Consider the following 26,505-nt stretch of genomic DNA (forward strand, 5'->3'; position numbering starts at 1 on the left):
AACAGAGCTAACACAGAGAGATAACACAGACAACACATATAACACAGGCAGCACAGATAGATAACACAGATTGCACAGGTGACACAAACAGATTACACAGGTAACACCGTAGTGGCAGTGTTCCTCAGTGCCATGGGTGTGCAGCGGCCCAGGACTGGGCAGAGCAGCAGGAGTGAGCGCTGCCCGCGCAGGGATGATCCACCGGTACTTCGGGACAGCCACACGGCCCCAAAGGCCCCTGCTTGAGGGAGGGCAGGCGGAGAGAGTGTAAGGCACGAGAAACTCCTCCAGCCTGGGATCATCCAGGGGCAACTTCAGGGAACGGGGCTATTAAAACAAGCACGAGAATGAAGCGCAGCCTCACTAGGGCTCCCCTGCAGCCGGGCACGGCCCGGGGCTGCCAGGCAGGAAGGGCTCGGGGCACCGGAGCCAGCCTAGGTGTGCATGCGAGCCGGAGTCCGCAGGAGCCGGTGCCCGGGGCAGGCAGGAGGCGCTGCCCGGTGCCCGAGCTCGGTGCGGGGTGAGCGGTGCTCGGTGCGGAGTGCCCGGGCTCGGTGCGGGGTGAGCGGTGCTCGGTGCGGAGTGCCCGGGCTCGGTGCGGGGTGAGCCGTGCGGGGTGAGCGGTGCGGGGTGAGTCGAGCTCGGTGCGGGGTGAGTCGAGCTCGGTGCGGGGTGCCCGGGCTCAGTGCGGGGTGAGCGGTGCGGGGTGCCCGGGCTCGGTGCGGGGTGAGCGGTGCGGAGTGCCCGGGCTCGGTGCGGGGTGAGCGGTGCGGGGTGCCCGGGCTCGGTGCGGGGTGAGCCGTGCGCGGTGCGCGGGCGGTGCGCGGGGGGCGGTGCAGGGTGCGCGGGTTCGGTCGCGGTGCGCGGGCGGTGCGCGGGGGGCGGTGCGCGGTCGCGGGGGTGCGCGGGGGGCGGGCGGGGGGCGGCGGCGGCGGGGCCATGCGGAGCCCGGGCTGAGCGCGGCGGCCGCCCCTCGCCATGAAGCGGCAGAACCTGCGCACGGCCGCGCTCATCCTCTGCATCTTCTCCTACCTACTGGTGGGCGCCGCGGTCTTCGATGCGCTGGAGTCGGAGGCGGAGAGCGGCCGCAAGCGGCTGCTGGAGCAGAAGCGCGGGGAGCTGCGGAGGAAGTACCGCTTCTCCGCCGACGATTACCGGGAGCTGGAGCGGCTGGTGCTGCAGGCCGAGCCGCACCGCGCCGGTCGCCAGTGGAAGTTCGCCGGCTCCTTCTACTTCGCCATCACCGTCATCACCACCATCGGTGAGTGCGGGCAGCCCGGCCGGCGCGCCCGGCATCCCTCCATCCCTAAACCTCTGCACCCCGTGCTCCTCCACCCAACCTCCCTACACCCCGCGTCTCTCCATCCCTGCCTCCCGTGCCCCTCCATCCCCACGCCCCTGCATCCCATGTGCCTCCATCTCCATGTCCCTGCACCCCATCCTTCTGCAGCCTCACACCTCCAGTACCACTAGGAGCTCCACGATAGTCTGGGGGGTCCCTGCATGGCACAGGCAGGTGTCACCCTTGCAAGGCTGGGACATCTCTTCAGGCCACTCCCGAGCTGACTCCGTGTGACCCGACTGCCCAGTGTGGGGCGAGGAAACCCACGAGCAGGCTGGGGCCACCCTGTCCTGAGGGTGCTGCTATGGCTGGGCCCGCAAGACACGGTATTGTCCCAGGGAGGCAGCAGCTTGCAGAGCTTCTGCGGGAACCTTTGGAGCAGGCAGCGGCCAAAGTTGGCAGCGGTGTGGGAGGGCAGAGGTTGGGGCCATGTCTGTCCCCTGTGCTGGCTGTATCCAGTGAGCTGGGTGAAGAGCTGGGTAAAGAGCTGGGCAGGAATTATTCGCTTCTTTTCTGGCTCAAAACTCTGGGCGTTTGGTTGTCTGAGACCTGCTTCACTGAGCCAGAGAGCCGCAAGCCACTGCCCGCTGCTCTGCCTGCACAGGAGCCTGCAGAGACATGGGTGCCTGCTTGGAGGGGAGTGACTGAATAACATTAAACTCCCCCGTAGACCCATTTATCCATACCAGAGCCCAGTGCCTTGGTTTGTCCGCTTCAATTTTGCAAGAGAATGAAACTAAATTGAATGAGGGTTGCCTTAATTTAGGTGAGATTAGCCACGTGGGACCTGAGCATTGTTTAATTAATCTGCTTTGATTAATCCATGCACCCTTGGCATCCCATGGGTGTCCACAGGGATCCTGTGCTTGTGTCACTGCTTGTGCTGGGATTTCAGTCAGCAGATGTGTTTTGGAGGAATCCTGAGGCCAAATCCTGCCCTGGCACAGGTAGCAGCTGCCTCCTGTTCTTCAGGACAGGACTTTAGCCTTACCAAAGGGCTTGGAATGGTTGAAATACCTCTGGTAGCTGGAAGCATCATCCCTCAGGACAAGGGTTGGTGGGATCAACTGCACTTTGTTACCAGAGAACAAGATGTGGAAGAGGGACAGGCTTTGCCTGGGGTCTCCATGTTCTCCCATGGGATGGAGTGTGGGGTTTGTGCAGTTGGGAACACACACATGGTCAGCAAACCACTGCGGGCTCAGGACACGGTTTGGGTCAGATCTCAGCAGAAGGAAAAGATAAATGGCTTCAGCAAAAATCCCCATCATCACCTGACAGGTTATAGCTTCATTTACATGATTTTCCTGTTAGCTGTGACAAACAATGGCTGTGCTTATCACACACCCCCTATGATAAATAATTTCAGCCCAGGTGCCATATTTCTCAAACACTGACATGTTCGATCTCTTTATATTGGGCTATGCTCCAAATCTCAGTTTTAATGTTACTGTCGCTGTGTTTACTCTTTCCAATTCCCTTTGTCATTTCGAAACCATCAGTCAAGCACTCCTTCAACAGTCTCTCAGGGTATAACAATTGTTTTTCCACTTGCTGCTCTTCTGGATCATTATCTTTACATCCTCATTGCTGTCATTGTATTATCTTGTAGCCTGGGACCTGGTGATTGCACTTGGTTATTAAGCTTGGATCTGACTGAAAGGTTTTGTCACTGCAGAATCCTGTCTGCTCTCTATTTCATGAAATGTGGTATGCAGGCATTAAATTCATCATTTTTGTTGTGTGAATTTGTGAACAGAGAAAGCAATTAGAAGCTGGTCCCACTGCCTGCTTGCAGTTCAGAGCACAGCACAGTGAAGAAAAATGCCGTCCTCAGCCCCCCAGCTCTGTCCCATGCAGGAGTTTCCTGGAACAGGAGGTGTGCTCAGGAGCCCAGGATAACATGGTTATCCTCCTCTGGTCCTTCCATCACTGGGTGCAGCACCTTCCCCAAGCATCCTGGAAATCCACGGGCAGCAAGGACTGAGGTGAAGCCAAGTCACAGTTTAGAACAAGACTGTGGGGTAAAAAGAGGGTGTTTTCCCCCATGTTCTCCATGCAAAAGTCAGGCAAATTCCTGCAGAAAGTGAAAATACAAATAGCTGTTTGTGAAAGGCCTGGTAGCAGTGCAGGAGGGAGCTGGCATTGTTCTGCAGGCACCTTCAGAAGGGAAGTTTCAGGCCCTGGTAGCTTCTTGTAAAAGCAACTCAAAAGAAAGGCTCAGATGCCTTTGGATGCCTTTGGATGCCATTACTCCCCACGCCACATGACTCCCTTGCACTGAGTTTGTTACTCATCCTCTGAGGTCAGGGGCCACTGATTTCTGCTAAGCTGCTGTAATTGAGGTGGGCACAGAATCGCTGGAGTCCGGAAGATTGCAGTGAACACCTCTATACCTCACAGTGTAATTGTGTGTGTCCTTGAGTCACAGCCCTGAAACTTGGGCCAAGGTGGAGAAATTAAATCTCAGAAGGCGTTCAAGGAGAACCTTGTCCTCCTGGAGCTCCTCGTCCCCAGGAAAAAGGCTGACAGGGCTGTGGTGGCATAAATGCTCCCTACCCTGCATCTAAAACAGCACGGCCCCTCCTTCCCAACAGCTCGGTGGTGCTTTACATCTGAGTATTAGTGACACTGCAGTAAATCTGGAGTGGGTCTGCAGACTCAGCTGCTCCTGTGGGGACTGTCCCTACAGCACAGGGTTGCAGGGTCACTGTGGCTCCTGTCCAACAGGCCACAGAGCAAGTGCTCATGGAGCTGAGACTCAAATGTACATGTGACACTGGATGGCTTGGGAGGACGAGGAGGAGCAGGTGACAGGGGAGTTGGCAATGCCCCTGCAAGGGCAGTTGTGGATGGTCCTGGCTGGGTGTGTACCTCCCCACAGGGTGATCTGATGCTGCTGGTCTCAGCATTTTGCAGCGCCTATGTTCCCCCTCGCTGTGGGGTTCAGGTTACCCTGCACACCTGGCACTAGCACAGCATCATGGCCTCTGAATTACTGGTGAGCTGCAGGAGCTTGCAGACCCCAGTCCAGCTCTAGGCCTCCTCTTGGCCTCTGTGACATTGGGGGCTATCAGGAGGGTACCTTCTCTCTTTAGAGGTCAAATGAGGTTCTGCCTACATGATACTTCAACGTGCCATCATCCCAAAGGATGGGCATCCCATGACCCCATTAGCATTGCCTACAGATCTGTTGTTGAATAATTTTCCATTCTTCCCCCCATTTTTCTACTGTTCCTCTTGGTCACAGGGCAGCCTCGCTGGAAACCCCAGTGAGGGCTTGTCACCACCTTTCCTCCCTCCTGTGTCCTTCACAGGTTATGGGCATGCTGCTCCTGGCACAGACGCTGGCAAAGTCTTCTGCATGTTCTACGCCATCCTGGGCATCCCCCTGACACTGGTCATGTTCCAGAGCCTGGGGGAGCGCATGAACACCGTCGTGAGGCTACTGCTCAAGAAGATCAAGAAGTGTCTGGGCATGAGGACAACCCATGTCTCCATGGAGAACATGGTCCTGGTGGGTTTTCTGTCCTGCATGGGCACCCTGTGCATCGGCGCCGCAGCCTTCTCTTACTTCGAGGGCTGGACTTTCTTCCATGCCTATTACTACTGCTTCATAACCTTGACCACTATTGGCTTTGGAGACTTTGTGGCTCTGCAGAAGAACGAGGCTTTGCAGAAGAAGCCCCCTTACGTGGCTTTCAGCTTCATGTACATCCTGGTGGGCCTGACCGTCATCGGCGCCTTCCTCAACCTGGTGGTGCTGCGGTTCCTGACCATGAACTCGGAGGACGAGCGGCGGGACGCCGAGGAGCGAGCCTCGCTGAGGAGAGCCCGCAACAACATCCACCTCAAGCCAAAGGAGGACAGCCGCAGCAGCAATGCCATTTTTCTCCCTGCGGAGGACAGGACGAGCCAGATGAACCTGATCCCGCTGGTCCAGGAGGACACAGAGAGGCAGCGGCGCCAGTCGGCCACGTCGGCGGCCGCGGTGCCGTCCTTCTGCACCTGCCTGTGCTACAGACCCCAGGTGTGTGGCAGCCCCGTGCCCTCCCACCCCGAGACCCTGAGCTGCCACACCAACCCTGTGTATTACAACTCCATTTCCTACAAAATCGACGAGGTGTCCCTGAGCACACGGGGTCAGACCGGCTCTTCCCCGGGGAGCACTTTGTCTTCCAACAGCCCTCGCTGCCGGCAGCACCCCCGGCTGCGGAGGAAATCCATCTAGGAGAGCGTGCCCAGCTGCATTCAGAGCTCGAGTCTCACTGCGATGATAAATTAAGAACAGAGATGGCAGGTTCTTCTTACTCATTTCTTCTGTTCCTCTCCCTCCCCCCAGCAGGAGCCTCTAAATCTTGTTGGGAAACAATGATTTTTTTTTTTTGCAGGCATTGAATGACATTGTTTCTTTTTCTTTGCTTTTTCCTCCCAAGTTCAAACATTTAGGACTGCAAGAGCCTCCCCCTCGCCCCAGTGTGAAGCCCAGTGAGCTGTAGGTTTGCTCTCCCACCTCCCAGCTCCCCAAAAGGTGCATTGCTGCCCTCCAACCCTGTTGAGCCTTGGCTGTGGCTGCTGCCAGCACATGACTCTTTCTCCATGGGCTGGGTTGCATTTGCTGAGTGTGTGAGCAAGCCTTGCAGGGCTGGGGACCTTTAAGTTGTCCCCTGTCAGCAGGTGCAGGTAAGTTATGCCACACAGTAGGTTTGCAGCTGGTGGGTGGGCAGGGAGAGGTGGGCAGGAGGGAATGGGCTGCAGTCCTGGAGCTCAGCACACAGGGGAACTTCATGGGGGAACTTCATCTCCTGTGAGCAGCCCTCTGGGTCTGAGCTCGGGTTTGTGGCTGGCTCAGTGCTTTTGGAAGCTGGAGGCCCATGCATTCACCCACTTGCCCACCAGCACACCTTGCCTCTTATACCTCACCACCACAGGTAGGTCCTCCTGGCTGAAATGGCTGGAGGGACAGTGCCCCATTCCCAGGGGAAGCTGAACTCCTCCAGCCCAGTCCAGCCCCAGCTCTCGTCTGTGCTGAGCCCAGACTGTACTAAGGGCAGCCCCATGGAGAGCCTTCCTGAACAACACAGTCACCTGCAAAGGGCTTGGTTCTAAGGAGATTGTTTTTTTTCTTAGCTCAAACCACCTCTTCCTTCCCCACCCTTCCTCCAGCTGGCAGCACAGCAGCTGTGCTGGTTCCTCCCAGTCCCTGTGAGCCCGTGGGTTTGTGCTTGTTGCTGCTGGGGTTATCTGAGGTGGGGGTGTTCCATCCACATTCATCCCCATGTGGGATGTTGTACCTGGGCGGCTCTTTCCAGCTGATGACCACAGCGTGGCCTTTGTCCATCCTGTCTCATCTGCATGAAAGCAGGGCTCTGACAGTGGTAGGAACTCTATTTTTTTTTTCTCCAGTAAGGGACATTTTCACTCTCAATTCTATCTAAAATACCCTCTGAGGGGGTTTTTGTGGAGAAATAGCCCCTTTTCCTGGTGGGGAAGGCATGCAGAGTTGCCAGCATTGGAAAGGTCTCAGGGCAGGCTTTGCTCTCTCCTCCTTTTGTTCTGGGTGGCAGCTTAATAAAAGGTGAATCCATCTGGTGGTGGTTTATTATTTGTCACAAGGAAGAGCAAAGGGATGTGTCCAAGCCCCTGACCCCAGGCTGGCTCCCTGTGGGCAGGCTGCACAGCCTGGGCATGCAGGCAGAGAGGAGGATGCAGGTGCTGCTGGGCTGCCACCAGGTTTGTGACACCTTCACCTGGGTGCTCCCCAAGCCCTTTGGGGAGTGTGACATTCCAGGGGCTGAGAGGTCCAGCTCTGCACCAGTGGGCCCAGATCTGCACCAGCTGGGTGAGCCTTGGTTTCAAGAGAAAGGGGGAGGAGGTGGGGAAACAAACCAAGCTGTGAGCGTGGAAAGCAGGCTTAAAAATGAGGCTTTCATTGGCTTCTCAGCTCCTCAGTGTGTCCCTTCAGGCTGATCCCACCAGCTCAGCCCTTTTGTTGCCATGTCCCATCTCCCCCACCCTCCCCATGGATTTCAGCCAAAGGTTTGGCTGTGCTGGGCTGCCCTGCCCTTTGCCATCAGAGCTGAGCAGCTGGAAATCTCTCCCTGTTTCCACATTGAGCCTTGGACATCCTCCCAGTGGCACTTCTCACTCTCATCTACCATTGTGGAAAGCAGCAGATCTTCAATTCCTGCTCAAGTCAGACCTGCATGGTCTTACCCTGTGAAATCCATCTCTGGTGGAGCTGGAAGCAGGAGAAAACCTCAATGCAGAGGCTGAGCCAGCCTTGCACTGTCCCTCTGGATTCAGCACGGCACTGTCCAAGCTCAGTGGCTCTGTGGTTGTGTCACAGAGCCCACGATGCAGCCACGCAAAGGCACAGCCTGGCAGAGGCAGCAGGGCTGGGGGTGTGACCTCCACACCCTGGAGGGCAGCGCTGGTGATGGGGTGACAGAGCAGAAAGTTGGGCACCTGCTCTGGTTGCTGCTGCTTCCATGTGGTCTGAGCTTCCAGTCAGCACTGCTTGGCTGCTCAGTGACAGCCTGAGTCCCATCCTGCTAGGGAAGCTGGTGGTGGTCCGAGGGTGGGAGATGCTGGGCGGCCCCCGGACACTCCAGAGAAACCCTCCTCCCTCCTCCTCCCCCTTCCATCACTGCTCCCCCAGGGGCTGTAGCTGGGGCAGGTGGGAAGCTGCCCCTTGGTCTCACCCTGATGACCTGCAGAGGGATTTGGAAGTATGATGAATATCTTTTAAGAAATTCTTAGTGAACTATGACTTTTTGATCCCTCATTGTCACAAGAAAAGGACTTGCAATAGCTCTCCAGAGAATGATGCCTATTCTCAGCACCACCATTTCTTCCACAGACCCCTCCAGGAGGATCCCCCCAGCATTCCCTCCCAAGGGCTCACGGCTCCAGGTGATCGAGGCAGCAGCTGCACACCCAGTAACGTCTGAGGGTCCCCACACTCCCCTGCCCCCACACTGGATGTTCCCAACAGCCTGGGCCAGGGGTGTTTTCTGCCAGTAGAGTCTTCATCTCCAGTGTCTCAAAATCACCCTTGAATGGCCAGGGCTGAACATGAAGGGTCTTGGAAAGAAAACAGCAGGAGCTTTAGACTGGGGTGGTGAGCAGAGAACAAGTGGGAGCAAGCTTAACTCTGTGCCTGGAAATACCCACGGCCAAATTACATCCAGCAGTGGCTCAGGGAAATGTAGGTTTGAAGCTGGGGCTGATTGAGGGAGCTGGGGTGACAGCCCTTCCACGGAGCACTGTGACACACCAGGCTGAGCTGCTCTCATTCTCTACAGGCACAAGGAGAAGGAAGGGTGCAGCTGAAATCCTAGGTTGAAGATAATAGTTGTGGCAACAGAGAGGGCAGAGACACTCCACAGAAAATCTCCAACACACCGTAGGAAAAAAAAAAGGTTTTATTATCACCATTATCAACGTTTTCATTAGCTTAACACTGAATTGTAAATCACTCAATCATTACATATTGTCTGAATAAAACCTACAGACAGGAAAAAAGTATAGCAGAATCCTCTCCTGACTACAGACGAGTGGCCGGTGTCCCACCGGCGCTGCCGGGACCGTGTCCCACCTTCCACCCAAGGCAGCCCAGGCACCTCACGAGCCACTCGCCACCTGGGCAAGCAGGCTGCCCAGCTCCATTGCCTGTGCTCCCTCTGGCTCCACAGAGATTACATCTCACCAAATGATGTTAAAAACCTCCAGAAAGTTTTGGAGAGGGTTACAGAGGCCAAAAAAAGCAGATCTGAGCTGCCCCCACTCCTAGGGAAAAGCAAGAGGAGTGTTGTAGTGCGCCTGCAAGATTACTGGGATTTGTGGAGCAATTAATGAAGTTAAAGGGTTTTAACCTGTGAAAAGCAGATTTCCCTACAGTGGCCAGGCCCTGGCAGTGGGGAACGAGGCAGAGCTGCAGCACGGTGGCAGAGTGGGGTGGGAGCAGGGATGGGCTGGGGTGGCCCTGTCCCCGAGCAGAGGCCAGCTCTGCCGCACCGCCCCGGGGCTCCCTGCGGGCAGCAGGGATGGATGGTCAGTGCTCAGAGATGCCGTGGGCAGCCTCAGTCCCCAGGGGCTGGAATAAGGCCTCGTGTCCAGAGGGAAGTGGGGACGCACGAAGGGAGCAGAGGGTGCTGGGGAAAGCAAAGGGAAGGCAGAGGAAAGCTCGCTGGGAGCTCCCCTTCTCCCTGGCCAGCTCAGAGGCAGCTCCCTGTCTTCTCATGGCTGTCAGTAATGGCACATCCTGCCTGCCTGGGCTGCCAAGCCCCTGCAGAAGTGCCCTGGCTCCTTCCAAGGATGGGAAAGGGAGGAGTTTGAATGTGGGACTGGTACAAAACGTTGGCAGGACACGGGCATCCCTGGCGGGTGGCAGGCCATGGCAGTGCTGTGTGAGGGGCTGTCAGGGGAGGCACTGCATCCCCAGGATGCCCTTGCACCGTGCAGGGAGCAGCTTGCAGGGACTGGGAGTAAGACAATCCCAGTGTGGTGAGGCTAGGGAAATATGCCTTAAGATTCACCCTCCAAACCTCACTTGCCCTGGCTCCAAAGTCAAAACCAGCTCCAGATCAAGAAGATGGAATCACCAAAAATACAGACTAGTGTGCAGCACTGATCAGGAGCCCCAAAGGAAAAAACTGCTGAAGGATTTGAAGCTCCAGGCTGGCATTTATTGGGACCTGGATCTCAGTGGGCAGATATCCTAACATTTGGTGCCCAAGCAACTAGAAAAAACATCTCATGCAAAGCTTGTGGGATTGGCTTCAGCAAGGTATGCCTCAATCATTCCCTTGGTTGGTTCTGCTCCCACCATGGCTCAGTGAATGGAGCTCACGGCTGCCTGGGCACAGTATGTGCCCACATGGCCTCTCTGCCACACACAGCCCTTCCCTGGCCCTACACAGGGGGCTCAGCCCATGGAACATGCCCAGAGTACATGCCAAGGCTGTCCACGGACCTGGCCAAGCTGGGATTAACAATACTGCTTTGGCTGCCATTTTAGCTATGGAAAGTCACAAAGGGAAAGTCCTTGGTTCATCACCTCTGTTTGCTGGTGCTCTGGAAAGGAATGGTGCAGGGTCCTTCTGTTTCGGCCACGAAAGTGCAAAGAACCAAATGCTACAAAGAAATTCTCCCTGGTTCCTCTCCTCCACCAGGATAAGAGCAGCTACCACGGGGAAGGGAGGGCAGAGGGTGCCTGTACTGTGGGAAGAGCTTGAGGTTCCCCAGGGATGAGTGTGATGCTGCTGTCGTGGGTGAGCAGCTGGGGAGGGACGTGAGGCTGCTTGGTCACTGGGACGTGGCCACTGAGCAGAAGAGTCTGGCAGTGAGAGTTGAAGCCACATTTTGAGAACCCCTAATCACCTGCAAACTCCCTGTGGAATTACCGTGTTCACAGACACACCTTGGCTACTGTTCACTGGGGAAACACAAGATGCCTTTCACTGATCATTCTCTTTTCACTGATCATCCTCTTTTCTAAATGCTTGGCTGAAAACCGGCAGCTGCAGTTTCATTTTAGATGCTCCCTCCAGGTCACAATAAACCTTGGACTCCTCTACTGATGGCACTTTGCATTTACACCTCTCTCTTCAAAGCATTTCACAAAAACCAGGAATTCTTCCAGCGTTCCTTGGGGCTCCCAGCACCACTAAGACCTGCTGCCTGCACAGCCAGCAGCCTGGCAATCTTGAGAACAACATGGACACTTGTCCTATGGGAAATGCTGGGAGGAATCCACAGGCAATGGACTGGGATGCTGTTTTGAAGCTCTTTTATTCTATGTACTGCATCAATGATGGAGCTGACTTAAAATCCAGTATCCTGACCCTGCCACTTTGGAAAAATCAAAGAGCCCAGCACTAGCAAATTTCTGAAGAAAAGCACAGAACAGCCTGTGCCTGTTTTACACCTTGGTCCCCCGTGATCCCCTGCAAAGGTGCAACCTCTCTGCCTTGGGTGGAATTTTCTAAAAATATGGACAAATACCACTTCTGAAATGGACAAAATAACCCACAGAGCATTTAAAGAAGAGCAGCCCAAGCTGCTGCTCTGAAAAAACCCTTCCCTTTAGCCTGCCCCAAGTATCTCAAGGAAAATAGGCAGCTGTCAGGCAGAACTCAAGTGGCCCCAGAGTGCAAAGGCTTTTTTGCTTTATCAGGTTTACAATGGCAGTGGGAACCATTCTCGTCAAGTTACAAATACTAGATAGCCTAAGAAAAACAGGAGATTGAAACAGTCATGAAGTTTATACTGAAACTATTTTTTACCTCTGTAGTATGAAGTCACCTACAGCTGTTTCTTTCTTCACCTAAGAGAGATCTCATGTAGATGGGCACAGACACTCACAGAGAAGTCTATAGGATGAATATATCTCACAGGGCAACAGCCCAGTCTGTGTTTTTTACAATCAAAGTTAATATGGATCTTTTGAAAAAGTGATGTTGTTGAGATTGAAGACAATTATAAACTGTATCAACAATATGTACTACAGCCTGCAAGTCACAATCTGTGCACACCCAATGGAATATATTATTGCTTGGTAGCCTATTAGACTTTGTTTATAAAAAGATTTTTATACAGAGTACAGGATTATGACAAAACTAGCTAAGTAGTTCTCATCTTGAAAATACAACATCGATTCTTTCAACAAAGTAGCTGAGAGTTAGTGAACAATAACAAATATTTACTAATAATTTTATGGCCAGTTTGAACAGAATTTCTTATAGGACTCTTTTCTGGTGTTTATTTACATATGCCTCTTTTCTTTTGGAAAAAGTTGATAAAATATAACAAGGAACATAGAAATCAAAAGAATGAGTAAACTTCATACCAAGAACATCAAACATTTTTGAAAACACTAAATTATGTTACCTGTTAAAAAACATACATATCATTTTGTCTTTAAAGAAAAATATTTTTCCTGTTTTAAAATATTACCAACAGCATGTAATAAACTAACTTAAAATGAGTTTCATAAAAAAGTTGTCTTGCTGTCTAAACATTACTAAACATGCTTAGGTTGAGATTCTATTAACTGCTTCAACATGTTAAAAACAGCTCCTTTACAGGAACTTGTGATATTCATATTCCAGAACACCTGCAAATTTAGAACAGTACAATGATAAAGGATCTGGTAGCTAGGAACAATAAATATATATTTTCATTCAAAGCAAATAATTCTGCAATGTCCTTTGAAACAATCCATGGCCAAGAAATTCTGGCCCTTACCCTACCCACAGTGCCTGCAGTGCAAAGGGATGCTCCAGCAGCTCAAGGATGACGACCCATGGATTGAATTGCAGAGTGAGGACCTTGCCCATCCCAGCTGTGTTGGGGCAAAGGGAAAGAAACACCAGGAGACTGGGAAAATACCCTATTTTTTTGCCTGAACAAATCAGGAGCAACCACGGTCACAGCTGCTTTTTGCTCAGAGTACGAAGAGGACAAAGCCAGGTGCGAGGCTGCTCTCCCCGTGTGCAGGGGACTCTCACTGGGGAGAGAGCATTCTGCTCTCAGCATCAGGATTTCTTTGTTTCCCATAATGCAGGTAACATTTAGGGATTGGCTCTCCATGGGTTTTGTGGCCAGCAATGCTCCCACTACCTTTACAATGTAGCAGTTCATGCACCAGGAACCGAGAATCAACCCTGAGTTGGGCAGATATTTATCTCTCCTCAGTTTCATAACCAAAAAATAGTCTGACACCTTTTTTTTTTCTTTTATTTAAGTCTCCTGCTCTTCCTCTCTCCCTCCCTGACTGTAACCAACAGCAAGACTCAGGCACAGGAAAAGACTCAGCCAGGACTTGTGAAGGGGACAAAAGTTCAGCTTTCAGCTGCTCATCACTATGGGAAATGCTGCTTCATACGCGACCACACAGGTAATCCCAACTCTCACATCACATCACCTTAGACAGAAACTAGCCAGCCAAATTTTTTGAGGAAAAGTGGGTTAAGCTTGATAAAAATAGGTTATTCCAAGTCTGAGACTTGTCCTGGATCCTACACTGGGAGTCTTAAATTGACGGGCAATAGAAGAGTTCTTTTTTGACTACAACACACCATGGCCAGTGCAGGAATCATGTGTATGAGTGTGGCAAGAATTTCAGCTGTAGGGTAGCATGCAACTCCCCTGGCCTCACTCTGTGTCCCGTGGGCACTCACAGAAGGGCTCCTGTGAGTCTGCTTTAGGAAGGAAGGTCACCTGCACTCGCCAGTTCATGTGACTGTGCTGTGCTTGGCAGCCAGAGATTGCAGTGTTCACTTACTGGGGAGAAACAGGACTTGGAGTCAGTAAAACAAAAGCGAGAAGCACTGGACCACAATCAACCATGTAAAAAATGCAGAAGAAAATAGGATGGAGCAGACTGTGAAACTGCCTCCAAATTACAGAATTGGAGATGTTAACAAAACTAACATAACTAGAACCATAGCTTCTTTATTTTACCCTGACAGTGACCTTTCAGCATGATTAAAACCAGACGGAAGATAGTCCTCGGTGTGAAGGAGTCCTGTGCTAACTAAATTGGTCATCACTGAGCCTGCAGAGCTTTCAGAGGGGCAGGAAGTGGAGACACATTGCATCTGCCAGGCACACAGGAACTGAGCTTTTTGACAGACAGTCGTTAAACAAAGTTTTCTGGGGAAATATTTTTGGCATATATAGTCTCCTACTCCCCATTAAAAACTGCAGAAATGCTGCATTCATCTTACTGGACATAGGAAACTCAGGATTAACTTAGCTCTTACTGGTAGATAATGTTCAAACTAAGTATCAATGCAAAGCTTTTGGCATAACTTAAGACACAAGCTCTGTTGCCAAGTCTGGCATGTACCTGGAGCTCCCCACAGTCCTTTTAAAGTCGTAATTATTAAAAGATCCAGTGCTACAAACCACTAAATCTACCTAATCTATTCTAGTTCATACACATATTGTACAATATTGCCTAGTACTCACTACATACCAAGAGGAAAAGATGCCGACTTGAATTACAGTAAATGTGCTTCTTTTTAAAAAATAAAAATAAAAGAGAGAGCGCCACAACATAGTTTGACCAGCATGCAACAAACTTTCTTTAGCTAATATATAGAAATTGTCTAATACGATTAGAAAAAATAATTAGTGAGAGGCCAGAGACATATTTGATCAAGGAAATTAAGAGATATATCTGAAATGTTGAAGCTTTTGCCACTGAAGATTCAAAAAACTAGTCATTCTATGTCCCTTATCCTCCTTCCCTCTCCTTTATATTATATAATTTTTTACAGATTATTGTAAGGCCTATATAATTTTTTCCTCTATCCTGTAATTTATCTCAAAATAATTTAAAATGCCATAGACAAGCTAGGACCAAAAGCAACTGCTTTTACCATCCACTCAACACTCATGCTTTTACTCTAAAAAAGCTGAGGTCCACATGCAGAAATAAATGCTCAGTATTTCCCTATGACAGGTCAAGAATCTGTCCATTCCTACATGGGACATGGGACCTTCACTTTTAAACCACAAAGTAAAACATCTCCAAAAGTTTATTCTGGGACAGCAGTCATCAAATCCTCATTCAGGAACTAAGACAAAACCTAGCCAAAACAGAGCTATCAACAGAAAATCTTCGGAGATTCTCTGTGATTCTGGCTAATTTATTTGTCTGAAGTATCCAGCACGTGGCTCTGCTGCAGCAGCTGCCGCAGCTCAGCAAATGTGCTTTACTCATTTAAAGAACACAACACACGTTCTGTGACCACTGTGTCATCACGTTCCTCTCTCACTACCTCTCTGTACTTTGGGGATCACATCTCCTCTTGCAGGACACTTGACAATGTCTGTGTAGTACCAAGACTGCCTAGAGCTGCCCTCTCTCCACAAGGAAGGTTATGGGCTCTCCAGAACCTTCTTCTCAGATGGCAAACTTTCTCCTGCACCCCCAGAACCCCCCATTTCCTCTCCTATGGCAGAATAAAACAGTCCTGCTTCAGGTCTGGGAAGGAAGGGCAGCATCTCCAGCAGATATGTACCAGCATCAAGGAGATGAAGGAAAAAAGCAGGAGATAGAAGACATCATGACTGAAGGATGCACAGCAACAAGTAAGGGAGTCAGCAAGTTGCAGAATGTCTTATCTGACAATACAAAACACCTCAAGCTGCAAGTGTGATGTCCAGCTCCCACTTTTAGTGTTTTGGGGTTTTTTCTGAGCACAATTGTGGTTAATTAGCCTGCTAAACTCGAACTCTGTTTAAACTGTCTGCTCTAAGTAGGCGCTACTTGTTCTCCCACCAAATATGCTTCATCAGCAGTGTTAGACACGTAATGCAGTAAAGACACTTGCTGGTAATTTGGCACAGTTTGAAAACACAGCGACGACAGTGTTACAGCTAACATGACTCAGTGACAGGGAACTGATTCTAAAGAAAGAGTTGCAGGTTTGTTTCTTCTACTTCCTCTCAGAAAGAAAGACATTATAAAAAGACCTAATGCTTCCTCTTAAACTTTCTGTTCCTGCTCTTTTTAGCCCACATGATGACCTCTAAATTTTTCAGGTACTTTCTTGTGAAAGAACTCATATTTAAAATTTCCAAGATGCACATTTAAGAGAAATTCATTCCTTACTCCCTCCAAATTCTTTCGAATGCTGCAACTTTCCAGGGTTAATACTGATCTGAAACAAGGGTCCAAGAATGACAGCGAGAGAAGTGAAACAAGAGGTGTATGTCTAATTTGACAACTAGGACTCATGCCCCATGGCACCTCCTCCTCGGACGGAGAGGGCACAGTGCCCTCCCCCTCGTCTTCTGTCTAAGGTCACTGGTTTATCCTCCTCTTCCAGCTCCACAAGAACTGATTGAACATGCATTGCGCTTGAGGTCAGAGTTCCAGCAAACAAAACCTTGACAGCATGTTTAAAAAACAAAAGCAGTTCCCCCTTCCTTACTCACTAAGACCTGTCACAGCAGGGTCCCACTGTGCTCTCCAGGGAAAGCTGTGAGGACTGGCGCAGGAGCGGGCCTGTAGTGGGATCTACCATCGAGGAAGTTGGGAAGAGCTTGTACCAGCCGATTGCTAAAGTCGACAAATCCAGTTCTTCCAGGAGAACCCTGGCGACTCCCATGAAGTGCTTGCGCTCCATGCGTCCATAGTTTCCCCAGACTATCACCTTAGGGACAAGAACGGGGAGCACAGTTAATCCTCCAACTTCCACACTTCCTCGGGAAGCACAAGTCTGACCAATCCTTCTATTCATCCAACTACAGCCTGAGAAGACTAGAATTATTTACTCTACTAACAGGTGACATTAAGCTCTGGCTGATGACATTACTTTTTTATTTTAAGCACATGTTTACAAATCCTAATGTTATCGGATTTTTTTCCCCCCATGGAAAAGAGGTGAATGTGCATGTGCATAAGACACCATTCTGTGGGGCAGGGGCAGCACCTGCACAAAAGTATCCTCAGGGCTGCAGTCCAACACCTACAGGCAAAATCTGATCCTGGCATACAACACCAAAAGGTGGCCTGGGCGGGAAGGGCAGGAGGAGCTCCTGATCTGGAAAAATAAACCAACAAAAAAAGCTGGCCAACAACTCGGGTCAAAAGCCAACAGTTTGAGGAGAAAGAGCATTTTAACTTCTGCACATGGAACTTGTGCCACGGGGCAGATGGAGACGAGGCATGGCCACTCACCTGGAGGAAGGGCAGGAGCCAGGGACACGACACGAGGGGCACACGTGAGTGACATGCAGGACAAGCAGCACAGACGGCCGAGAACGGCTCACAGACACAGAGGAAGGGCTAATGGAAGAGCTGGCAGAGGAGCAGGGAAAGCTGAATCACACTTACGACACGATGGAGACCAGTGGGTGGAAGAACAGATGCAGTGAGGGTCATGGGCTTAGGCATGCTGGAGGTCTGCACGTGGCCAGGTGGCCCTGTGTGGCTCAAGACAAAGGTGACGACTGACTGCAGAGTGAGTCCGTGCTCTGAAGAGGAGAGGATGAGTAGGATGGGTTATGATGACAGTTAGTGATCTCTGGCTAATCCTGAAAGCTTCTTTCCCTAGGCTCCTAACAACCACAACACTACAATTTTCTGTAAAATGAGGTAGGAGAGACAATGAGTGTCAATCAAAAACCAAAAATTCACATGCTAGGCCAGCAGGAGATGGAACAAGCCACTGCAAAGTGGATTTGGTGACATGGCCATCAGCAAAAAGCCAAACTCCTCAATCTATTCTTGGAATAAGTGCCTTTCCTGGCAGCCAGACAGCGGGTAAGGAAACCCACACAAGGCAAGAGCAGACCAAGCCGGGTCCCATTCCATTTCAGTCATAAACGTGCAGTCTTGCTGCATCAGGGGAAAATGCTTCTAATCAAGGTAAATGAGAAGTCACTAAAGAAAAGGGTCCAGCAGATTAGCTGGTAATTCACATGCCAGTGGAAGTCAACAATAGAAACTCATGGATTAATTACATTAGTATTACAAAGAGATTTTAGCCAGGCTTTATTGGATGGAAGTTATTTTTATATGATTTAACAATGCAAATCACTCTTTACTCTGGAAACATAGATGCAGAGTTGAAAATACGAGTATGGCAGAAAACATACAGCAGTAACAGAAAAGAGGTAGAAAAGGGTAGGATATGTGATTGGGTGATGGCAAAGCAGAATGCCCTGAATGTGGTGTAAAAAACATGGAAGGCAACCCATGCTGCAAGATCATTTAGCACCTATAGGTACCACCCATCTCCTAACTGGGTGGGGAAACAAGAATTTAAAAAATTTAAAATCAGTCCTTTCCTGGTAGGCACTCATGGTAACTGGCACGGTGTCAACAAATCATCAGCTTGGATATGAACTAAAAGGGATTCCTTTCCCTTTGTTAAATTCAGATTGAGCACGTTTGGCTTGATGAAAACCTTGGCTTTTCCTATCTATGTCAATTAACCAGCATGACAGAACTTAGTACCTTCCATGAGAGGTGGAAGAGAGAGAGGGGCAGACCTGAGACCTGCTCATCTTACCTGTAATACTTTGCCCTGGGGACTCTCAGCAAACAGCAACACCTGATTGTACAAAGGGTCTAATGACTTGCGAGCCACTTTTGTCTTCTTTTTTGCAATGCACACGCCATTCTCTAGCAGGTAAGCTTTGATGTAAGCAGCTGGAAAAAAGAAACATGTTCAAATATGAAGAAAATCTTCATGCTCACTTTAGAAAAGATGGAATGCCATGTCTCAGGTGTTTCTAAAGGCAGTTACAGCAGGGAAAAGATTTGCCCAGGCAGCCTTTTTTTCAGTACCACACACAGGCTGTTTAGTCCTACTAAGTGAAAATTCAAATTTTCCCTATTCAAAAGCATTGTGGGAGGCTGGGACTCAGGGAAGTACTTTAGGAGATCAAAGCATCCTACCTGGCAGTGTTTTGGAGCCAGGTTTTGGTGTCAGTCCTCGAGCTTGAATGATATCCACTTCAAGCTGCCCATTTCGCTCTTGCAAGCCAATTTCCACATCCCCTAAACCAAAAAGTCAAAATATATAGAAGGTTTTCAAAGTAATACATCCTTGGGTTACAAAAATGTTTAAAAAACAATCTTCATGTGCTTCCTGCACAAGCTGTAACAAACTGTATGCACCCTGATTTCCTCCTGTATTACTCTGGAGCAGCTCCATGGTGATTCTAGGACACATTTTCAAAAGCAAACTCTATTGGGAGCCCTCTAAAAAGACTTTGGTGACTCAGTCTCCTACTCTTTGTGGCAGCAAGCTTCTCATCTCTCCCAAACAGAAGAACCTAGGACTGCAGGCTGCTTTGGAAAATGCAATTATGGTGGACCACAACAAAATTCTTACAGAGCCTGGTGGGCCTTAGAGAGAAATAAAAATCCCCACAGGATCCATTTTCAGGATTTTAGCTGCATTTTACTTAGTCTATGCCTTTCAGAGCTGAGAGGGAAAAACACAAAGCTGCTGCTCTCCTCCTAATGCCACATTTGCTGCAGTCAGCAAAACCTTTCAGCCAAGCTCACTGGATTTAACAGAGAAATGAATCAGGACAGGGTTAGATCAGCAGAAGCTGGACACATTATTAGGGGGTGTGTAGGAGCTGTCTGCTCAAGACTCAATTAAAGCCACCCAACTCCCTTGTGTTCCTTACCCATGGAGGTGGTGGCCAAGGTCTGACGGCCAACAAACTGTGCAGGGCCCATGCTCCCCAGAAAGTCACTAAACTGCCCAGCAGATGCCAGATGGACTCCACTGAAATTCAGGCTGCAAAAGAAAATAATTTTGGCAAGTGGTTAATCTGCATTTTAAAGCAACTCAGTAACTAAAGAAGCAGATTTAATGTATCTTCGAAATGAATGACATGTACAGAAGCCTTTTTTTGAGCAAAACTCAATGATTTCCACAGTTTAGTTACACAGAATCCATTTCAAATCTCTTTCCTCGTCCAAAAATCCCAATAATGGCTTCAGTCACCAGCTGGTCAATATTTGTTTAGCTCTAACCAATCTTCTCTAAGGAAAATCTCTGCCATCTCAGGTTCATATCTGGCTTGTCACCTCTTCAGGTAAGAGATTCCTAGAACTGCTTATAGGATCTCTCTTGGTAGCCATCCCTTCCCAGTCCTAATTTCTGGGGAGGAAATAATCCATTTAGAGCAGCAGTTAAAAGTGAGATGAGCAGGGCAAGCATCAATCCCCTTAGGACTCAATTCCTTACTTATTTTTCACACTCACACACAGAGCAATACATTTCCTTTTTCATCAGAGGGTCCCATTTCCTACTGCTCCACACCAGAAGCCTGCATCCTGCCCACACTCTGTGGTTTTCATATCTGCTGCCATGACTGTAACCACAAAGGGTGGCAAGGCTAATAGGACAACATCTTCGAACACCAGCAGCATCTCTCTCACACTTGCCACAACAAAACAAAAGCTGTTGGGAGGACAGAGCCTCCAAATCTCATCACCAGGGACTGAGGCTGGCCCAGGACAAGCTACAGGTGCTGGTCGCTGCTCTAGGACACGCGTGGAGCAACACAGAAGTGACGAACTCTGTGGTACGCTGATACAAATCAAGATTTACCCAGTTGTACCCTGATTTACGCAGCTGTTTTGGAGGTTGTAGAACAACTTGCTGCAAATGGTAAGGAGGAGGCTTGAGGCCAGCATTTGACACCTACATTTGTCCCACAGGCATCTGCCAAGCCACGCCACAGCTGCTGAGACACACGTCAGGAGCTTTGTGCCGGGATACCCACGCTGCCGTGCCGGGTGCTGCTCTCTGCCTGCTGCGTGCCAAACTCGGGCACAATTACAAACCTCCTCCACTTCTCCAAACTTCCTTGAAGGGGGGTAATTACCCACGGAATGATACAGCCCCCTGTTCCCCAGATCTGTTTCTCACAAAGGATGCTGTGAGGAGGCTGCTGGTTGGGTACAAGTGACGGCAGAGAGGAGCCCTGCCTGCGGGGTGGGCTGGGGACCACAGGCTCTCACACAGCTGAGTCAGCCACAAAGACTTGGTGATGCCCCCCTGCAGGCCAGTTACATTTAAAAGACATTAAAAAGAAAATAAATTCTTTCCCGACCCCATTCAACCAGCAGTGTGTTAATTTCAGGTTAGGATTTCAGCTCTCATTAGCTATTTGTAGACCTGCTTTCAGCCCCAGGGGAGTATTTATTTATTCTGACAGGGAGGAGGATGCCAGCACACACACCTCAGCATCTCACCACACATAGGGACCGAAGAGGACACGTCACTAGCACAGGTTCATAGGGTGGCTTATCTCCTTGTGACAGGCACTGCATTAAATGGCCCAACTTTTCCACAGAATACTGTACCTCCCCCTACACTGACCTGGCTCTTTGAGAAACCTGGTTATTGCTGCTGCACAGGGAGAGCTGCTGAGCCATCAGCATGGAAAAACCTGCCCTTGAGCTCTTTACAAATGTCACCTTTGTGAAAAGGGATGAGGGAGTCTCGGCATCCTGGGTGACAGGCTTGGGAGGGGCTCTGCTTGGGTGTATTTTCCTCAGTTCAGTGTTTTTTTCACCCTGCATCCACTGTTTGCATCAACATTCCAGGTGATATTTTGAGATACAACAGAAACAGCAGCATTTATTTGACATTCGTTGCAGAGAAGGCTTAACCTTTTTCTCAGTTTCCTGTGTCACCAACTCCTTAGCAGCACAAGGTGCATCCCCAATGTCCAGGGCCACACAATTCCTGCCCCACCATCCATCTGGCATCTGTCAGCCCCACCATCTCTGGGACCAGGGCAGAGGTGCTGGATTTGTGGTCTGGCTCCCCAGGATAAACTGTGCACAGAGGGAGAGAGCTCCAGGGCTGGAAAATCTGCAGGGACATGGGATGGGGGAAGCAGAGAAGAGGGAGCTCAGAGCCAGACAGGCTTTATCAGGCTCGTGATTTGCCCATACAAGGAGGGAAGAAGTGAGTCCCTGGTGCACATGAGGACCAGCGAGACTCCGTGACCCTGCTGGCTCAGGCATTTTGGGCTGCACACAGAGAGTCAAAAAAGGATGAAAACTAGTGCCTAGAGAACTCAAAATAGGGCAGGAAAAAGGAGATCTGACAGACAAAGACATAAGATTCAGCAGGAGATGAATGGATCATCAGCCAGAAGGTAAATGTTTTCTTTATTCTCTTCAACTCATGGAAGACAAATGGGCCAAACTTGGGTCTCGCTCCTGCCCTGGGGAGTGCGTGACCTGAACGAGCACATAAATAACAATCTGGCAAGACAACTCCCAGCCGTTCAGGGAAATGTTACTGCTGTGCTCAGAACAGATGCTTGGGCTAATTAGCAAGATGCTGAGGACCAGGACAGAGGAGGGGAAACCCAGGATTGAGTGAAGCTGAGGGCTATGAGAGTTCAAAGCACACCCAGAACCAGGTCTTGGAGCAACTTCTCTCTAGGGAGAAGTCCAGTCATGTTACTGCAGAGAAGACACAAAGGTGGGAGAAGACCACCCACAGAAACCCTGCATGCTGCAGGACAGTAAAGAAGAGAAACCCCTCTAGTCCCCGAATACTCAAAACAATTCACTAAACCACTTCCTCCTACCTGCCAGGGAGAGAATCACATCAAAGGTTGATGCCAAGAATTCCTCTGCACTATACCTGTGTGGAGAGAAGGCACGTGTGCTCTCACACCAGCCTACCCCTCCTCTGGTCTAGCAGGAGGTGTCCCTGCCCACGGCAGGGGCTGGAACCAGATATTTAAGGTCCATTCCAAGCTGTTCTGTGATCCTATCTAAAAGCTCTGCCCAGCAGCTCGGGCAGCTCAGGAGAAAGTAAAAGCACCTGCTAACAGAGCAGCTGATGCTGCAGCCTGCATCAATGATACAGAGGAAAAAAGCAGGAGAGTATGAAGGACAGTGTTAAAAAGCACAAGAGCTGTTGGGCTAAAGGTGAAACAATGGCAACTGGAAGTGCTTACAGAAAAGCAAAGGCTGCTGGTATCCTCCATAAATTCAGAAGTCAGAGAGCTCTGGATGACCTTGAAATGATGAATGCTCTGCAGTGCAAGCTACAGGGAGAGGGCAGCACACTGCTGCAGGGACACCTGGGCTGGGCCACCAGCACAGACCCTCACAAGGAAGGCAATGGAGCTGCTGCTTGAACGAAGCTGCTGACCCCCAGGGGAATGGCAAAGCTCACTTAGAAACACAGGCTAAGGTCAAGTCTGTCAGTCTGGATAACAACCCTAGTTAATGGGTTTACTAGCACTATAAGAAACTCAGTATTACATCAGACAGTTAATGTTCCCCACTGTTGTTATATTTGACTGGGAAGGGAAGACATAGGGAATTACTTCTATAATAGATTATGCCATTAACTGGTAGAACTGGCTGCTACATTGCACAGAGGCTGACCTTTTGCAGTGCTGCTTTATTAGACACTAGAAGCAGCAGCTCTAAATCTTGGCTTTGACCAATTCCTGGACATATATTTGGGTATTGCCAATAACCCTGGAATGGAAACAATTTCTGTCTGGAAAAATCATAAGCTATCTCCAAGAAAGCTACTGCTTCTTGGGAAGGGGAAAATAAAACAGCAGAAACTTAGCATGAATGTGAATTAAAACCAGCAGGAACCATTTAGCAGAATAGACTAAATTTCGGATGCTCAAATCCAGCTTGGTGAGCTGTCTGTCAAATGCTCAGAGAGATGCTGGGAGGGTGAAATGAGGGGGACATGTACGGTGAGATTGGTGGGACAGGCTGTTCCCATTCACTCACTTGTTTTTCCTGCAGTTAAAGCAGGGAGGAAAAGAGCTTCAGGGACTATTGTGACTTCTTTCAACTCTTTAAATGCAGCCTTGATGCTCCCAAGAGTCCTTCCCTGCTGCTCTGGAGCACGCTGCAGGCTCAGCAGACTTTTCGTGCTTGCCCTTTGCATATCCTGAGCTGTTCTGACCTGCCCTTGATCCAGAAACCAGCTCTCCAGCTGAACCACCACACACTGCATGTGCTGGAGACAGGCTCCTAAAGGGATGTGCTGCAAGTGACAGTGGTGTCTCCACCTTGGGCGACAGCCAGCAGATGTTTCACACACACCGCAGTGATCCTGGAAAGCCCTGCCCCTCCCATTGCCCAACACATCTCTCCCTTAAGGGGAACAAGCGCTACAACCTGGTTATCACCGATACGAGGTGTCTTTTTTTTATTGCATCTAAAGAGAAATGCTAAAAATAGCCAGAGGAATGAAGAGGGAGTGCTTTGCAGCTAACTTGCAAATAGCAGCTGTCAGAGCCAGCAGGGCCCTGACAGGACCATCTCACGCTGCAAAGAGCTGCATACAGAGAAGATTAACAGGTGACACTTGTCAGCCTTTTGTCTAAAGGGCACAAATCCTCCACTGAGCAAGGGCAGTGCAGCCTTTGAACAGCAAAGTGAAATTAATTATCTCTTCTCTGGCCTTTTGCTTTCACTAATCGTGATTTACGGGCTTTGCTTTGCCACAGCCAAATGGGGATGGATTTTAAAGGAGTTAAAGATTATGATGGGTTTGCTGTGGAATTGGTCATAAGTTGAATGCAATGCTGTTATTGGCTGGAAGGCAGAGGGAGAGCACAGAGAGGTCAGCGATGCCTCCAGCGTGTCAAGGACAAATGAAGGACATTTTGCTGGAGGATGCTCAGACCATGGTGTTTAGCTGTAGGCAAGGAGGCAGAGCAGGGACAGCAGAAAGATGACACTGCTTACTATTGATCCTGGGATCTCTGAGCCCACCAATGCAGCAGAAGCCTGCATGAACGTTACCCGTGTCTGCACAGGTACCAGCTCCCACCGAGGCTCAGCACAGGCTGCAAACACCATTCCAGACAAATGCATCAAATATCCACTGCTGCTCCCGAACTGCCCCTGGCACAGCTGGCACAGCTGGCTCCCGGCACGCTGCAGGCGAGGCAGCAGGGGCACACCTTGTGCCAGCAGGGACACACCTTGTGCCAGCAGGGAGAGCAGGGACAGCCGCGAGAGGGAGACAAGAGCCCGCAGCAGCGCTGGCAGCTCCCGCACGCCGTCCCCATGCAGAGCAGGAACCAACCACCACCCCGCCTCCACGGCACCGATGGCCGAGCCCGTAAACCACATCTGTCTTTTTATGACACGTTTATATGCAGAATAAAGACGGTTGTGTGTACAGACTGGGGAGCCGGAGGCTGGAGAGCAGCGCTGAGGAAAGGGACCTGGGGGTCCTGGTTGATGGCAAGTTGAATATGAGCCAGCAGTGCCCTGGCAGCCAGGAGGGCCAGTTATGTCCTGGGGTGCATCAGGCACAGCATCACCAGCAAGGGTGGGGATTGTCCTGCCCTGCTCTGCACTGGTGCAGCCTCACCTCAAGTCCTGAGGGCAGTTTTGGCATCACTGAGCTATTAGAGAGTTCAAAGGAGGCCATGAGGATGGTGATAGGACTGGAGGGGAAGCCTCAAGGGAAACACTGGAGGTAACTTGGTTTGTTCATCCTGGAGGAGACTGAGAGGAGAGTTCTTTGTGATCTTCAAAATCCTCATGAGAGGAAGCAGAGGGACAGGCACTGATCTCCTCCCTCTCATGACCAGCGACAAGTCGTGAGGAAATGGTATAAAGCTGAGCCAGGGGAAGTTTAGGTTGGCTATTAGAAAAATGTATTCACCCAGAGGGTTGTTGAGCACTGGAACAGGCTCCCCAGGGCAGTGGTCTCAGCCCCAAGCCCGTCTGAGTTCTAGAAGCATTTGGACACTGTTCTCAGGCACAGAGTGGGATTGTTGGGCTGTCCTGTGCAGGACCAGGAGTTGGACTCGAGGATCCTCATGGGTCCCTTCCAACTCAGCATATTCTACATGCTATGGATCTTAGAAGCTGTGGGCTCAAACTGGGGCTGAAACTGCCCAGACCTCCTTCTTTTAAACACAACATTCCTAATCCTGATTATTTAGGAAATCTGTGCAGCCTCTGAAGACTGTGTTCTTGTGCTGCATGCCGTAGTCAGGGTGTATGAAATCTGTCCTCTGTAGAGTAAGTTAAGAGTGGCTTAAAGGCTCCTTGCCAGCTGCTTGCTTCTCTGCTCTTTCAGGGTAGCATCATTTCCTGACCTACTCCTTGCAAAGATCCGTGTCCTTCCCCTCTGTGTGTAAATCATGCAGTCGCTTCCTTCACGGCACAGCAGCTGCTCCTTGTAACTGCACGGAGAACCAGCTTTCCAGAGCTTGCTTTTAACTGATCAAGATTTGAATGCCTAGATGGACACGACTGATTTCAATGCAAAATGCTGTGAAGAAAATGCAGAGCAGCTGTGCTGATCCCTCTCACACAGCATATGTGGTTCTGCCCAGTCCCTTCCGCACTCCCACCCGCTGGTGGCTACAGATTAGCATGCAGAGTGTGCAAAGGCAGACACATTTAGGGAAAACGTATCATTAATTTCTTTTCCTGTCCGTGCGGAGTTTGTCTGACCTCTTTTCTAAATCTATTTTTAAATTGCTTCTGGGACTCTGTATGCCAGGTATCCCATTATGCTGTTGCGAGGGTTTGCAGAATCAGCTTGTCAAAATCTTGTAACACTCGCAGGAAATACGGTCAGAATGCATCTCCACAGGTCAGCCAGTCCACAATCAGGTCCCAAGGCCAGAGTCTTATTTAC

The 26,505-nt window shown here is 50.1% G+C and overlaps 2 protein-coding genes across 2 annotated transcripts in view; one reads left to right on the top strand and one right to left on the bottom strand.

Annotated features, from left to right (window-relative positions):
- The first annotated feature begins 919 nt into the window (after nt 1–919).
- Nucleotides 920–6,930, top strand: KCNK15 (potassium two pore domain channel subfamily K member 15). The gene is made up of 2 exons (XM_014888940.2): nt 920–1,261; nt 4,660–6,930. Exons 1-2 carry the CDS (start codon nt 979–981, stop codon nt 5,571–5,573), a joined length of 1,197 nt encoding a protein of 398 aa, XP_014744426.1. The 5' UTR covers nt 920–978; the 3' UTR covers nt 5,574–6,930.
- A 1,821-nt stretch (nt 6,931–8,751) lies between these two features.
- The window catches only part of RIMS4 (regulating synaptic membrane exocytosis 4), a 54,775-nt gene continuing 37,021 nt past the window's right edge, over nt 8,752–26,505 (bottom strand). The window contains exons 3-6 of the mRNA XM_014888989.2: nt 19,511–19,623; nt 18,768–18,869; nt 18,379–18,518; nt 8,752–16,515 (exon numbers count right to left, since the gene is read on the bottom strand). Of these exons, the coding sequence (XP_014744475.1) occupies nt 16,297–16,515; nt 18,379–18,518; nt 18,768–18,869; nt 19,511–19,623 (574 nt within the window). The 3' untranslated portion in view covers nt 8,752–16,296. The remainder of the gene's footprint in view (nt 16,516–18,378; nt 18,519–18,767; nt 18,870–19,510; nt 19,624–26,505) is intronic.

Source organism: Sturnus vulgaris, chromosome 17, assembly GCF_052056855.1.
Source record: "Sturnus vulgaris isolate bStuVul1 chromosome 17, bStuVul1.hap1, whole genome shotgun sequence".
Lineage (NCBI taxonomy): Eukaryota > Metazoa > Chordata > Aves > Passeriformes > Sturnidae > Sturnus > Sturnus vulgaris.